Genomic DNA, 15,082 nt, shown 5'->3' with positions numbered 1-15,082 from the left:
CCTCCTTCTTCATGGGTACCTGATAATATCCAGACCTCAAGTCAAGCACACTGAACCACTGGCTGCCAGATAGGGCGTTCAGAAGATCCTCTATCCGGGGCAAGGTGTACTGATCTGGCACAGTCCTCTTGTTCAAAGTACGGTAGTCCACACATAGCCGAACTGAACCATTCTTTTTCCTCACTACCACAATAGGTGAGGCATAGGGGCTCCGAGACTCTGTGATGATGCCTGCTCCCTCCATCTGCTGGAGTATGTCCCGGACATCTTCCACATCTCGAGGGGGTATTCTTCTTGACCTTTCTCTGAAAGGAGTAGAATCAGCAAGTCTTATAGTATGGGTGGCACTCTTAGAACACCGCACGTCCATCTCTGCTCTGGAAAACACTCCCTCTCGGGTGACCAGTTTTGAACGAAGGCTGTCTTTCCACTCCTGTGGTAGAGGAGAATCTTCTAGATCAAAATCTAAAGGTGCTTTCACATGATCCTTCTGTTCTGCACTCACAGACATGATGGACGAAACTTGATCTAAAAGGTGTATCACACCAATCTTCTGATGACGATCAATCCGGATTTCCGTGGGGGTTAAATTCTGTACCATCACAGGAAAGCTCCGACACCACCTTTTCCGCCAATCTTTTACCTCAAGTATGAGAGTCTACCCTTTCTTCTGATCCTCTTCAGGCAGAGACTCAATAAGGTATTGTCCAGTTCCCCCCAACATTTCATGGTGCATTGAGGCTATGGCTCGTAAGGTTTTGGTCTCACCAGGCTTCACAAATGCAGGTTCTGTTCCTGAATAGTGGCACGACCCTGGTTTTGTTTCAAGGGCTAGTCGTCTACACTCTTTCCCTAGGACAGGGCTGACCTCCATCAGTCGGTCTAAGGAGACATCTCCCACTTCTGTCAGATAGGCCTTGAATACATCCTGTACCATCTTTGCATTAGTGCCCAATATTATTGGGGCACACACTTTCCTGGCTGCAGGGCATATTAAAGCTTCCAGCTCCATAGGACATATTATCCCAGTGTTTAACTGGGGAATAGTTATGGTCACTTTTATGCATCCCTCCACAGGTTGAGCTTGAGAACCAACGCCCCATAGCTGAAACTCTCCTGCAGGTTCCATAGGAATGTGTTTCAAATGATGTTCATAGAAGTCTCGGTAGATAATGGTGACTTGAGAACCTGTATCTAGCAATGCTGAAGCCTGAATTCCTTCTACTTGCACGTGTATCAAAGATTTAGGCCCAATCTTGGCTCCTACAGATAACCCATATGTGGGCCGGGTCTTCCTTCGCTTGTAAGACCTGGTCATTTAAGTCTCCTCAAGCTCGGTTGCCAGCACCTCCACATCCACCTCCATGGAGTTCGCAGGGCACTCCCGCTGAAAATGCCCTGACTTTCCACATTTAAAGCAATCCCCTCGGCGGGGTGAATCCTCAGAAAACAGTTTTTTCGGAGTCTTCCTGTGTTGCCCCCCACTTCCAGGGGGAGGATCTGCTCTCTCTGGTGGTGACTTGCATAAGAACTCCAATTCAGCCACCTTCTTCCTAAGAGCTGACAGTTTTGTATCCTCTTTCTCCTTCTGTAGGGGTGGACACATCTGGTCTTCCAATCTCCTGGCTGTATTTATTAAGGTGGAATAAGGCAGGACTTTATCATCCAACTTGGCTCTCAGCAGAATCATAATTGGATTATTGATTAAGCCACCTCTCTGAATTTGCTTAGATAGCCGAGCATCCAACTCAGAGGCAGGAACTGCTCCTTTATGGAATAACTTTCCAAGCGATAGCTGTAACCGGTTGATATAGTCAGTGGCTTTTTCATGCTCCTTCTGCTTAGTGGCTAGGAACTTAACCAGCAGATCATCCAAATCTTCTGATTTCCCATAGGCATCCTGCAAAACTTGTAGATAGTCGTGCACAGTAGCTTGCCCATTTACTCCCTTGTACAGTCTTATCATGTCTGTAGCGGGAAAACGAAGACTCTCCACCAACCGCTGTTTCTTTATGGTATCCGTACAAGACCATTCCTCCAACAACTGCATAGCATTATCCTTGCAGACCTCAAAAGGCTCTTCTCCTGAAGGAACAGGCTGATTCCCAGAAAACACCTTTAGTTTGCGGTAACTATGGGTGTGGTTTGCCGTCACTATGGCTTCTGAGAGTTTCTGGAGTATGTCCGATACATCGCTACCTCCTGTAGGCGGGGTGCGGACTTCAGGGTTGTCTGGTTTCAGTAATGCTGTAGATGGATGAAATTCTGCTTTAGGAGTAATCATCCTCCGTTCTCTAGGAGGATGGGCAGCTTGTTTAGGAATGGCTCCGGCCTTTCCGGAGATGGGAGTCAGGAGCTTAGAATAATTTTCTGTGACATAATCTCTCTGTTCTAATTTAAAAGGTTGTTGCAGCGAGACCCTTTCTTTCTTATCAAGGAGAGCGTACACTAAAGAGCATCCTTCATCCGGGGCTCCATATAAATGAATGTTGGTAGGCATCTCATGGTCTCCCAAGTCCGTATGACAATATATTAACATGTAAGTTTGGCCTTCAGAATCCTGCAGGATATCCCTGATGGTCGCCATTTCTATTCCCAATCGAAGTTCTATACACAAGATGACGTGATTCATCTCACAGCAGGATGGAACTTTGCATAACATCACAGCTTGCTGCAATGGTACATTTCTTTGCTGGGCCCACTCTTTTGCAAAGGAGGGAGTGGCCTGAGGATTTAATCTATTCTCACTGGTTGTACCCCAATTCATCTCAGCAGTGCCTCCATATGTAACGGGGTTTTGGTGGCGCCCCCTAGTGTCTATGGGGTCCCTAACCCTAGTTAACTCACTATGCCTGACAGGCGGATCCTGAGCCTCCGCTATCTGGGAGCTGGGGTACATGTCTGCGGCAGTGCCTCCACCCAGTGGAACATCCGGGGTAGGGATGTGAGGCTCCACTGGGAACATACTTGGTGCAAATGAGACTGACACAGCCTAACTGGAATTAACTTTATATAGTGCGTAACAAAATGAACCAACATACATAGGAAAATACAATAGCGTAACACAAATAACAGAGTAATGTGGATTCTTCCTCACCCACCCACTAGCACACCTGCGTCCCACCCCCTATCTTCGCCCTAATGGCCGTTGGTGCACATTGGAGAGTTGGGGCCCTTATAAGCTCTTGCTCCGCAGGGTCACTGAAGCAGCCTGAGCTGTGTAATGTCCGTCACTGGACCTCAGAGTCTTTATTGTGGTGAGGAGACAGGTGCCCTGTGGTGATACAGGGAGAGGTTTGACTTACCCTCACAACACCATTTACCAGGCCAGTCCGCAGCAATCTCCTTTCACTGGATTCACCAGACGTCTGGACTCAGTGCTTGTCTTTGCCAGCGGTCCCTCTCTCAGCAGGTGTGATCTTGGGTGAAGTAAGTTCTCTCCACCAGGTTCTATCTCTGTGCTGCAGTCTCTCAATGCCAGACCCATGTCCTCTCTCTGGCTGAGCAAATCGTAGCTTCTAGAAACTTTTCCAGGACCTTCCTCCTTAGAGCTGTGCAGCCAGCGTCGTTTTAGGACCTGCGATGATGTCACTAACCATGTGACTCATTTCAGCCAGTCATGTGATCAATGCTCAATGTCTTATTAACAGCATACTGAGTCCATCTACTGGGCATTTCAGATAACGCAGCCGGTGTAACTTCACAGGGTTACACACAATACAGGATATCCAAGTTAGCCATCACTTTGGGTGAAGCCACAGCACATAAAGGATAAAACAAAAACATGAAATAAACACCTTCCCATCTGGGCACGAACTGTACAGAGAACTTCTCTCTCTCACCTATGCCTTCAGCATGTCAGGAAGGTTAGGATTTGCACAGCAACACGATCAAATAGCTAGCAGACTCTGACCCTGGCTCTAATGCCTGTATTTATTCACCAATAAAGACACCAGTAGCCACACCTGGGATCTCAGACTAGGGGGAATAGCTGTTCTGGAGTAAGGGTTTGTACTCATAGGTCCCAATTTAAATCCTACCTAACAGTCCAAAAAAGTCCAGCCCACAACAAAGTCTGAACAAAACAGCTCCAGCAAACTACACTTTGTTGTAGCAAATACTGCTTTCTGGATTCTTTTTTATCTCACCCAGCTGAGGACTCTGAGTGAAATATACACCCTTTCCAGTATGTAATATAGTGAGACAGTGGCAGAAAAAGTGAAAGATTTTTAGACCGCAGGAAGTACCGTATTTTCACCCTATAAGGCGCACTTTTTCACCCCCAAAGTGGGGGGTTAATGTCAGTGCGTTTTATTGGGCAAATACTAATGAGCACTTCCATCATTATTACAGCTGGACCGAGAAGCAGTGAATGCAGCTGTCTCTTTGTTCTCACCTCTTCCTGGTCTTCCTCAGCCACTCGCTGTTCGCTGACTGCGCACAGCATGAGGACGTTGGCGCGCTCTGTGACCTCAAGCTGTGCGGGATCTGGTCACAGCACATCGTGCGGCTGGAAAAACAAGAAGAGTGTGGATATGAGGAGTGGCGTCGCCTGGAGCAGGAGAGGTAAGTAGATTTTTATTTTTTTTGTCTGCTCTGAGCATGGGGGTCTGATCTGAGGTCTGATTGGGGGAGTGATTCACATTGGTGCTCTGATCTGAGGTCCACTTGGGTGGGTCATTCACATTGGGCCTTTGATCTGAGGTGTGCTTAGGTGGGGTAGTTATCATTAGGGGTATGATTTGAGGTCTGCTTGGGGGTTATACACATTAGGGGTCTGATCTAAGGTCTTATTGGAGTCTTATGAACATTGGGGGTCTGAGCTAAGGTCTGATTAACATTGGGAGTCCGAGCTGAGGTCTTATTAATATTAGGGGTCTGATTGGGGCTCTGAGCTGAGGTTTGATGAAAAATACTTATTTTCTTATTTTCCTCCTCTAAAACCTAGGTGCGTCTTATGGGCAGGAGCGTCTTATGGGTGAAACATATATCTCATTCAGGGAAAGCTTGACGAGATATAAAGAATCCAGGAAAGCTGATTATCCCTAGCAAAGAGTAGTTTGCAATAGACTTCTGTAAGTCCTCTTTTCAGTCCTGGATTTAAATAGAATGATGGGCAGTTTGATAGTGGGGCCTATCATTCCCTTCTTGGACAATAAGAATTTTCTTTTAAACATGGTCCAGCTCATTACAAGCTATTAAGGTGCGATATGTATACGAGAAAGAGCTATCTGAGGAGGTAGAACCTGTCTGGGGAGACTGTTACTGTGATTGCTAGCCTCAATGTGGACATTTAATCCTGGTATAAGGTGCACATTTGGAGGAAAGTGATTTTTTTCGTATGCGTAAGTTATGGGTGGGAGAAGTGCACGTCCATAGCCCGTAAGGCAGGGGTCCTTACACTCCTAAGGAAAAATCTGACCTGCACAATGCTTTCACACTCGGCTGATGATGAAGGGCGGATTGTCCAAGTTAGCTTAACATGTGCAACAGGGCAGTTAAGTATTTATAATATATATGGCCCTAGTTCCAATTAGTGGCTTTTATCCGACCAGATTTCAGATAAAGTGGTGGCTGGAGATATGAACATTGTCACTGACTGGGACGAGGACAGGAGGTCGGACAGGGGTGGTACACTCCCAGTAAGACACAAAGAGACAGCCTTGAAAGACCTCATGTCCTCGTCGGATTTGGTAGACACATGGAGAACACTAAACCCTGTGGGTCAGGACTATACCCACTATTCAGCGGCACATTCCTCATGGTCTTGCATTAATTACATACTGTTATCCACAGCTCTCATTGGTAGATGTACAAATTCCATCATAGAAGAGCTAGTGATCTCGGATCATACCCCTTTGTCATTAACATTACGTGACCTAACACCTCGAGGTCTTGATTTATATCTGGCGCTTCCCCTCTGATCTATACAAAAACAAAGACTTTCGTAATTAACTAATGGGATGGTGGGACAAATACATACAAATAAATGATAACACAGATAATATTCAGTTAACATGGTTTGCAGGTAAGGCAGTATTGAGGGCCAGGTTGATCTCACATGTGACAGGTCTGAAGAAGAAAGTAGAAGTCCAGATAGAAACACATAGCAAGGCGTTGAGGAAAGTGTATACCACTTTTACAACATGCCCATCCACTGTGACAGAACAAGCATGGAAGCGATAGAAACAAGAATATGAGCATTGTCTCCAAAGAAGGGAGCAAATGTTCCAATTCCATGCAGATGCCCAACTTTATAAGTTTGGTAATAAATCAGGTAAGCTATTAACCAGGCTAGCGAAGGGCTATCGACCCTCCACTCCCATATTAGCCCTACGGGATCCAATGGGCACCTTTCAACATGACCCAAAAAATATAAATGCAATATTGATGGAGTTCTATAAAGATCTATAAAGAGTTGGCAATAAAAATGGAACAATGAGAGTGAGAAATGGCTTAATAACACTACCATGTCACAGATCTCTCTGGACGAGTTAAACATTTTGAACACAACGATTTCACAACCAGAAGTTCAGAATGTCATATCTAAACTGTCACTAGGGAAAGCCCCAGGCCTCGTCGGAAACTCTGGGGGGTTTTACAAGATCTTTGGGGAAAGTATTGCCCCACTCCTAACTTCCTTATATAACGTCTATCTGGGTGGATCCACCATCCCCCTCAATGGCAAACACAGCACACATTAAACTGTTGCCAAAACCGTGTAGGGACCCTCTGTTAGCCTCTTTATACAGGCCGATAGCTTTAATTAATACCGACCTTAAGATCCTATCTAAAATCATAGTTTTTCTTGAAAACCCACAGAGAGAGTTGCCCATTCTTTTACAGCACCTACAGGGATATGGACAAGTGTCCGGTTTTAAAATAAACGCAAGCAAAAGCGAATTGATGTTCCTAACGCAGGGAAAACACGCTATAAACATAGATGCACTATAAATCTATCAGTAAAAGTAGCCAACACATATACAACACCTGGGCATTATTGTGGGCAGAACTCCAGAGTCAATACAATATATAATCTCAACTACCCACCATTGATTCAAAAGATACTCCACAACGTGGGGAGATGGATACACCTTCCACTGTCACTCATGGGGCGCAGTCACCTACTAAAGATGATTAGCTTTGCTAGGTTGTTATATCCCATGCAAACGATCCCATTACTACTTAAACACTCTGACGTCACTACCCTAGAAGCAGCATTTAGATATTTCATTTGGAGGGGTCGCCGCCCGAGAATATCACTACAAAAGTTACAGATTGCAAGAGAGGAAGGAGGGGTCAATTTTCCTGATATACGAAGATATAATCTGGCAAGCAATCTCCGACACTGTATAGATTGGTTATCTCTGTCGAGTCACTACTCTAATTATGAGAGAGAATCTCAACTGGCCCAACCATGGTCTCTAGCTGCCCTATTACATACAAAATACGCCAGTTTACCTCCCCTAACAAAGAAGAGTTTACTTATAAGAGACACAGTGGCAACCTGGAAGGCAGTTTGAAAAGATTATGGTTTATCCTTTTCACTGTCCAAACACATGCCCATCTAGGGTCACATTTTGGGGTCACCCTAAATTCAAAGAGGAAATACATAATAAACAATTTGCAGAATAATGAAATCAGGTCAGTACGGGACTTGTGGCATGAGGCAGGAAATAGATGCCTTTCTTTTCAATCGGTCTGCTCCACATATGGACTGACTTTTTTGGCTTACTTGCGGGTCATGAATTTTCTGAGACCACAACTGAGAGATCTATCGAGAGAATTCCCTTCGAACCAGTTTGATCTTCTGAAACAGACAAACAATACCTCTCTATCCTTATCAGATGTTTTGTATAAACTACAAAAGGCCCACTCAGAAAAGTCCCCTGATAGACGCTTTAAATCCTGGGAAAAGGAATTAGAAGCCCTAAATCTGCAAGATAAAATCCTTCAGGGGTGGTTAGCAATCAGGAAATCCGCCCCAAATGAGATCCGGCATGAGACCCAGTTTAGAATTATACACAAGGCGATATACGGTTTTCATGAAACACACAAAACAGTGCACCCTGACAGAATAACTTATAGCCCAAAATGTAAAATGCACAACACGAACCTGTATCATGGTCTCTGGACCTGCCCGCAATCTGTTGCTTACTGGACCTTGTTTATAACATGGGCCAGAGATGTGATGAAGGTGAACATTCCACTATCATCCGACATTATCCTCTTTCATCACCACCCAGAAAATACACCAATTTGACAAATAATACACGTGAGCATATTAGCAGCTAAAAGATGTTTATTACAACACTGGTTGAAACCATCTACACCTTCTCTATTAGACATCCTGTTGGGGATTTATAATTGCGGAACTCGACAAAAAAGAAATACAAACGATGCTGGGTCCGTACTGATCAACAACATAGTTTATGAAATAGAAAAGTTTTGTTAACAAATATATACTTTTTTTTTTTTTTTTTTATTATCACTGAGCCTGTAATCATAAAATTTACAACATGAAAACTCAGTGGTGGTATTGCTGAAAGAATTAATAAAGTTTAATCAAATATATATACTGCAAAGTAGTGCGCTGGCCTACTGCATATTTTGTATCGCCTACATTTCTACTTCTTTGTCCCTGCCTACCAGTGCAATGCCTTGCTTACTTGTACATTATACCGACATAGTAAAAAGAATCATTGTGACCATGCCTAGCTGTGTTCTGAACCCTCCCACTTGGCTTGGTCGTGCCTTCTACCAGTTTGGGTCAGCCTACAACATGGGACCACTTTGAGTTCTTAATTTGCCTGTGCATGCCTACATAACCTTGTTGGAGCTTGTTTCAAAACTATAGGGGTTAAACCATGGGTGGGCCTCCATTTTTGTGACTACAACAGCCTCCAACTTTTTTGGAAAGGCATTCCACAATATTCAGTGTATCTCTGGGAATTTGTGGTTATTGAGCCAAAAATACAATAGTGAGGTCAGGCATTGAATTTGGATTAGAGGGTCTGACCTGTAGTTATTTTTCAAATCCATCCCAAAGGTGATGAGTGGGGTTCAGGTCAGGGCTCAATGCAGATAACTTGAGTTACTCCACCTAACCATGTCTTTTATGGATGTTGTTTCCCCAAACTCTTGACACAAAGTTGTCATCTAGAATTGTCTAAAACATGATTTATGCTGTAGCATTTCCCTTTACTGGAGAAAAGGGGAATCCTCTGAATCATGCTTTAATCTGTAAGTCCACTGGTGCTTTACAACAATTCCCCTCGATGCTTGGAATGGCACATGGTGATTTTAGACTTGCGTGCAGCTGCTTGACCATGGATAAACATTTCATGAAGCTCCTGGTGCAAAGTTCTTGTGTGGATGTCACTTCTGGAGCAGTTTGGAGCTTTGTAATGTGGGATGTTACAGAAAATTGAAGGTGTTACGTGCCATCCAGGCCAAAAGTTTGTACTGCCTCATGGCTGAGTTGTGGAGATCGTGTGGCTGTAAGCTTGAATTTAATGCACTTGTATAGGAGGTGTCGCTGTAACATCAGGGCCCAATAATTAGGATGGGGTCTACGATTTTTTGCCATATAGTTTAGCAATGTCTAGAGGTATATGCTGTGTGATCACTGATTAAAGGAAATCATTCACCAGGATAATCACTATTGAAGTAAAGCCATGGCCTAATAGCACTTAGTACCTTATTTCCAGATGTGCCTTTATTCCAGCAATAGATGTTTTCCATCTTCTGAAAATCCAGTTTATTTGGTATGGAAATGAGCCAGTAAGGTGCCCAGAGGGGCGTCACTCTTGCAGGAAGGAGCCCAGGCACGCCTCCTGCCACAATGTGTCCACCCCCCTCCTTCATCACATTCAAGCCATAACTCTGCCCATTTTTCCTGCTCCCAGCATGAGGGCAGGCTTGGGCACTAGCAGGAGGCGTGCCTGGGCTCCTTCCTGCAAGAGTGACGCCCCTCTGGGCACCTTACTGTCTCATTTGCATCCCAAATAAACTGTATTTTCAGAAGATAGAAAACATCTATTGCTGTAACAAAGGCACATCTAGAAATAATGTACTAAGTGCTATTAGGCTATGGCTTTACTTCAATAGCGATTATCCTGGTGACAGATTTCCTTTAAGGAGCTATGGGTTCCAAATTTGTAAGCCTACAGTACCTGTTGTATAGTATTTGTGTTTGCATTCCGTAAAGTTGGAATGATTTTAAATAGCAAGTGTGTCTACTGGTTTCTACCTTTATTCTTCTTATTGTACTTTTACACACGTTTAGTCTTTATAAATATCTTTTATACAGGTCACTGGTTCGTGTAGTTCTAAACATATACTATTAAAATATAAATACCAATGGTGACAGAACGATCACACACATATTGTTTCTAACTAGTTTCTGAAAGTTATCCCTAAATGACTGATTTAATCATGTGTATCTTCCATATTTAACTTTCAGGAATCACCCATTTATGAACAGGAATATGTGACAGCTGCCGATTCTGTAAGTTAGTTATTTTCCTACATAAATATTTTATCAGACTTATCATCATACAAGAAAATTTTCATGTTTAAATAGACCGCCAAAACACATGGAAATGACATCACACAGAAAACCACTCCCACCAATCAGTGTTGAATCGAAACATACGAACAAAAATGAAGACAAGCTTTGTAGTAGCATTTCTTTGGATTCAATGTGTCAAACTATATTAGTATTTCCTTCCTTATTGTGTTCTCCTTTTCCTTAGGTCCGCTATAAGAAAATAAGAAAAATAATTTTTTATTTTAAAAAAAATTCTTTATTTTAAAAAAACTTTTGATATTTTTATCAAAAAAAGGGAAAATTATATTTTCAATATTTTTTAGTAAGGTGATCTATCAAAGGAAGCGTTGTATTCACGATTGAGTCCACAGGGCTCAATCGTTTGTAATCTATGTATCCAGTAAGCCTCCCTTTTAAGCAGTAATTTATTTCTATCTCCACCTCGCCGTGGGAGGGGTACACTTTCAATAATCTGATAACGTAACTGTGCCACTGTGTGTCTATGTTTGTGGAAGTGGTGTGGTACAGGAAATAATACATTTTGCTTTCTAATGGTAGATTTGTGATTGCTTAATCTATCTTTCATCCGTGTGGAAGTTTCCCCCACATGCAATAGACCACAAGGGCACTTCAAAATGTACACTACAAAGCATCTATCGCATGTAAAAAAGCCTTTGATAGGTATACGTTCACCCGATTGTGGGTGTGTGAAATGTGTACCCTTAATTACACTGGAACAATGTACACAATTTAGACAGGGAAAAGTTCCCATTTTGGGGGTAGTCAATGCTCTCTGTATTGGTCCAGTTCTATTGCTGCCAATATCTGCCCGTACTATCCTATCACGTATATTGCTAGCTCTTTTAAAACACATCATGGGTGGTTGTCTAAATTCTACCACATGAGGGTAAGATTTTGATACCACATGCCAGTGTTTGTTTATTATCCCTCTCAATCTCTGGGTCCATGGATGATAATTAACTACAAGTGGAATCCGTGATTGTTTCAGGGGTTTATCCTGCTCTGTTTCCTCAACTCTGTTCCTTTGTTCCTGTAATAAATGGTCAGGATAACCTCTCTCCCTAAATTCCTGAGTCATCTCGACTAGTCTGACCTTGCATAACTCGGTGTCGCCCACTATACATTTAACCCTTTGGAACTGGGAATAGGGGAGATATTTTTTTGTAGCTACTGGGTGGTTACTAGTGTAGGTAAGCAATTTATTATTTCCTGTACCACACCACTTCCACGAACATAGACACACAGTGGCACAGTTACGTTATCATATTATTGAAAGTGTACCCCTCCCACGGCGATGTGGAGATAGAAATAAATTACTGCTTAAAAGGGAGGCTTACTGGATACATAGATTACAAACTATTGAGCCCTGTGGACTCAATCGTGAATACAACGTACAAAGCTTCCTTTGATAGATCACCTTACTAAAAAAAATAATATTGAAAATATAATTTTCCCTTTTTTTGATAAAAATATCAAAAGTTTTTTTTAAATAAAGAATTATTTTGAAAATAAATGATTTTTCTTATTTTCTTATAGCGGACCTAAGGAAAAGGAGAACATAATAAGGAAGTAAATACTAATATAGTTTGACACATTGAATCCAAAGAAATGCTACTACAAAGCTTGTCTTCATTTTTGTTCATATGTTTCGATTCACACTGATTGGTGGGAGTGGTTTTCTGTGTGATGTCATTTCCATGTGTTTTGGCGGTCTATTTAAACATGAAAATTTTCTTGTATGATGATAAGTCCAATGAAGGTGCGGTAGCACCGAAACGCGTCACTTATTCTCTGTATATGTGACTGACTAATAAATACAAGATTGATCTACAGCGAGTGCCAGTTTTCTCTGCAATATATATATATATATATATATATATATATATACTGTATATATTAGTCGCCTGTTCTTGTGCATGCAGTGGGGTTGGCAATGACAAACTATCAGACTTCAGGGGTTAAAAGTCCAAATGGTGCTTTATATTCCATCCAGAGAAACACAATACAGGATATCTAAGTTAGCCATCACTTCGGGTGAAGCTACAGCACATAAAGGATAAAACAAAAACATGAAATAAACACCTTCCCGTCTGGGCACTAACTGTTCAGAGAACTTCTCTCTCACCTATGCCTTCAGCATGTCAGGAAGGTTAGGATTTGCACAGCAACACGATCAAATAGCCAGCAGACTCTGACCCTGGCTCTAATGCCTGTATTTATTCACCAATATAGATCCCAGTAGCCACACCTGGGATCTCAGACTAGGGGGAATAGCTGTTCTGGAGTAAGGCCTCTTGCACACAAACGTTTATTTTTTTTCGTTTCCGTTCCGTTTTTTGCGTTCCGTATACGGACTGTATACGCAACCATTAATTTCAATGGATCCGCAAAAAAAAAACGGAAGGTACTCCTTATGCCTTCTGTCTCCGTATTTCCGTTTTTCGTTCCGTTCACAGATAGAACATGTCCTATTATTGTCCGCATAACGGACAAGGATAGTAATGTTCTATCAGGGGCCGGCTGTTCCGTTACGCAAAAAACAGAATGCACACGGATGTCATCCGTATTTTTTGCGGACCGCAAAATACTGAAAAAAGCCATACGGTCGTGTGCAAGAGGCCTAAGGGGAATATAAAATTGAATGGATCCCTGCGCTGAAAACAAGACACTTAATTATGTAGATGTATCAAATCTAGTAAATCTTCAACCATGCAGCCAGTGTGAGTATATGAAAGATGATCTCACCTCTCTCTTTCTGTTTCCAAGTGATCCGATGTTCCCGGCTTACTTTGGTATTATGATGCAGGCAAAATACTTGTTCCTTTCGTGGTAGTACAAATAGCTCTGTCTTCTTGATTCTCCTTTGCTCCTCCTGGTAGCTGGCATGTGTGTGGGGAAGCTGGTGGGAGTTAGTCCGAGAACTCTTCTGTGTAACGTCACACCTGTGAGTACAGATGGCTCCAGAGAAAAAAAAGTCTACCAACGCGTTTTGAAACAAACGTGTTTCTTCGTCAGATTGGAATAGTAGTTCATTAGTAATTAATACATGATGTATAAAGGCCTGGCTGTGTAGTTATGCCATATAATATATATATATATATATATATATATATAATTAGAAGAAAGTAGGACTGCACTCCAAGTAAAGTGAAAAATCAGTGAAGCGTTTATTCACCCATAACTTTGGCAACTTAGCGACGTTTCGGCTCACAAGAGCCTTCTTCGCTGGAAGAAGGCTCTTGTGAGCCGAAGCGTCGCTAAGTTGCCAAAGTTATGGGTGAATAAACGCTTCACTGATTTTTCACTTTACTTGGAGTGCAGTCCTACTTTCTTCTAATCATATTATTGGGACATTACCGCTGTCTCTTTGGATTTTGCACCCGACTCCTGGTGGTGCTCCCGCTGGATTTTTCTTCAGTATATATATATATATATATATATATGATCAATAAAACCAAAGGGACTCATTCTAAACACTGGGAATGTGCATATTAGCAAAAAGTATTAAGTACATATAGGGGAATATACCTAAATGAAACAAAGTATGCAGAGGGATTTAATTAATATAATGGGAATATATTTAAGGGAATATATGTTTAAAGGTATGTATGATAAAAAGAAAATAGGTAAAAAGGATATATATGAATAAATATGCGTAAATGAACAGAAGATAATATTCATAGCAATGATGTAGTTAAAATGGTTCTATGAGTGAAATAAATATACATAAAATCACAAGGACTAAATGAACCTCAAAAAATATATATGGTACATATAGGAAGTATAAACAAATTAAAAATTATAAAAATATGTAGAGAATTCATAAAAGGGTGACCTAAAACCATGGTGCTAATGGTATGGTAACAGAAATCGGGTGAATAAAAGAGCTTAGTAATTAACGTATTCAAAGGATTCACTAAGACCATATGGTACAAGGGTATTCAATTGGAAGATCCAAAACATCTCTTTTCTACACAATTGTTGAAAGGAAAGGGATACATGTTCAAGAGGGGTCACCGTTATGGGTTAATGCAAAATGGCGTGACACACCGTGGGTGGTGATCTTCCTACTAATATTGGACTGGTGTTCATTCATTTGCTCTCGGAGTGTTTGGGTTGTACGGCCTACATAGTAGAGATTACAGTGACAATGTAATAAGTATATTAGGTTCCTACTGCCACAGGTCATATGGTGCTGAAAGTGAATTTTGTTTATGGGATGTGGTATCTGGATTTTCCCCAACTGCACAGGTGATCATCCTGCAACACCCGTACGCACAACCTCTGTTACAGAGAACGGGTGGGATATACTATACTTGGTGGGAAACAGGATCCTCTATTATACCTCTTCACAGAGATATTGATCACACACCTTCCTTTTTGTTTCCAGGGTATTTGGCGCTGATTACTTGGGATACAAAATTGTCTTTTGCCATCTGTACTCATTATTGAGACTATTTGGCATAAAACATCCCATTGCTACCCATCTATCACACGTGCCGATTGTTA

General features: G+C 41.9%; 1 protein-coding gene across 1 annotated transcript in view; it reads left to right on the top strand.

Annotated features, from left to right (window-relative positions):
* The window catches only part of PARP4 (poly(ADP-ribose) polymerase family member 4), a 336,611-nt gene that overhangs the window by 175,389 nt on the left and 146,140 nt on the right, over nucleotides 1–15,082 (top strand). The window contains exon 33 of the mRNA XM_040422464.1: nucleotides 10,466–10,510. Within this exon, the coding sequence (XP_040278398.1) occupies nucleotides 10,466–10,510 (45 nt within the window). The remainder of the gene's footprint in view (nucleotides 1–10,465; nucleotides 10,511–15,082) is intronic.

The sequence above is a fragment of the Bufo bufo genome, chromosome 3 (genome assembly GCF_905171765.1).
Source record: "Bufo bufo chromosome 3, aBufBuf1.1, whole genome shotgun sequence".
NCBI lineage: Eukaryota > Metazoa > Chordata > Amphibia > Anura > Bufonidae > Bufo > Bufo bufo.
This window is presented reverse-complemented; position numbering and strand designations above follow the sequence as displayed.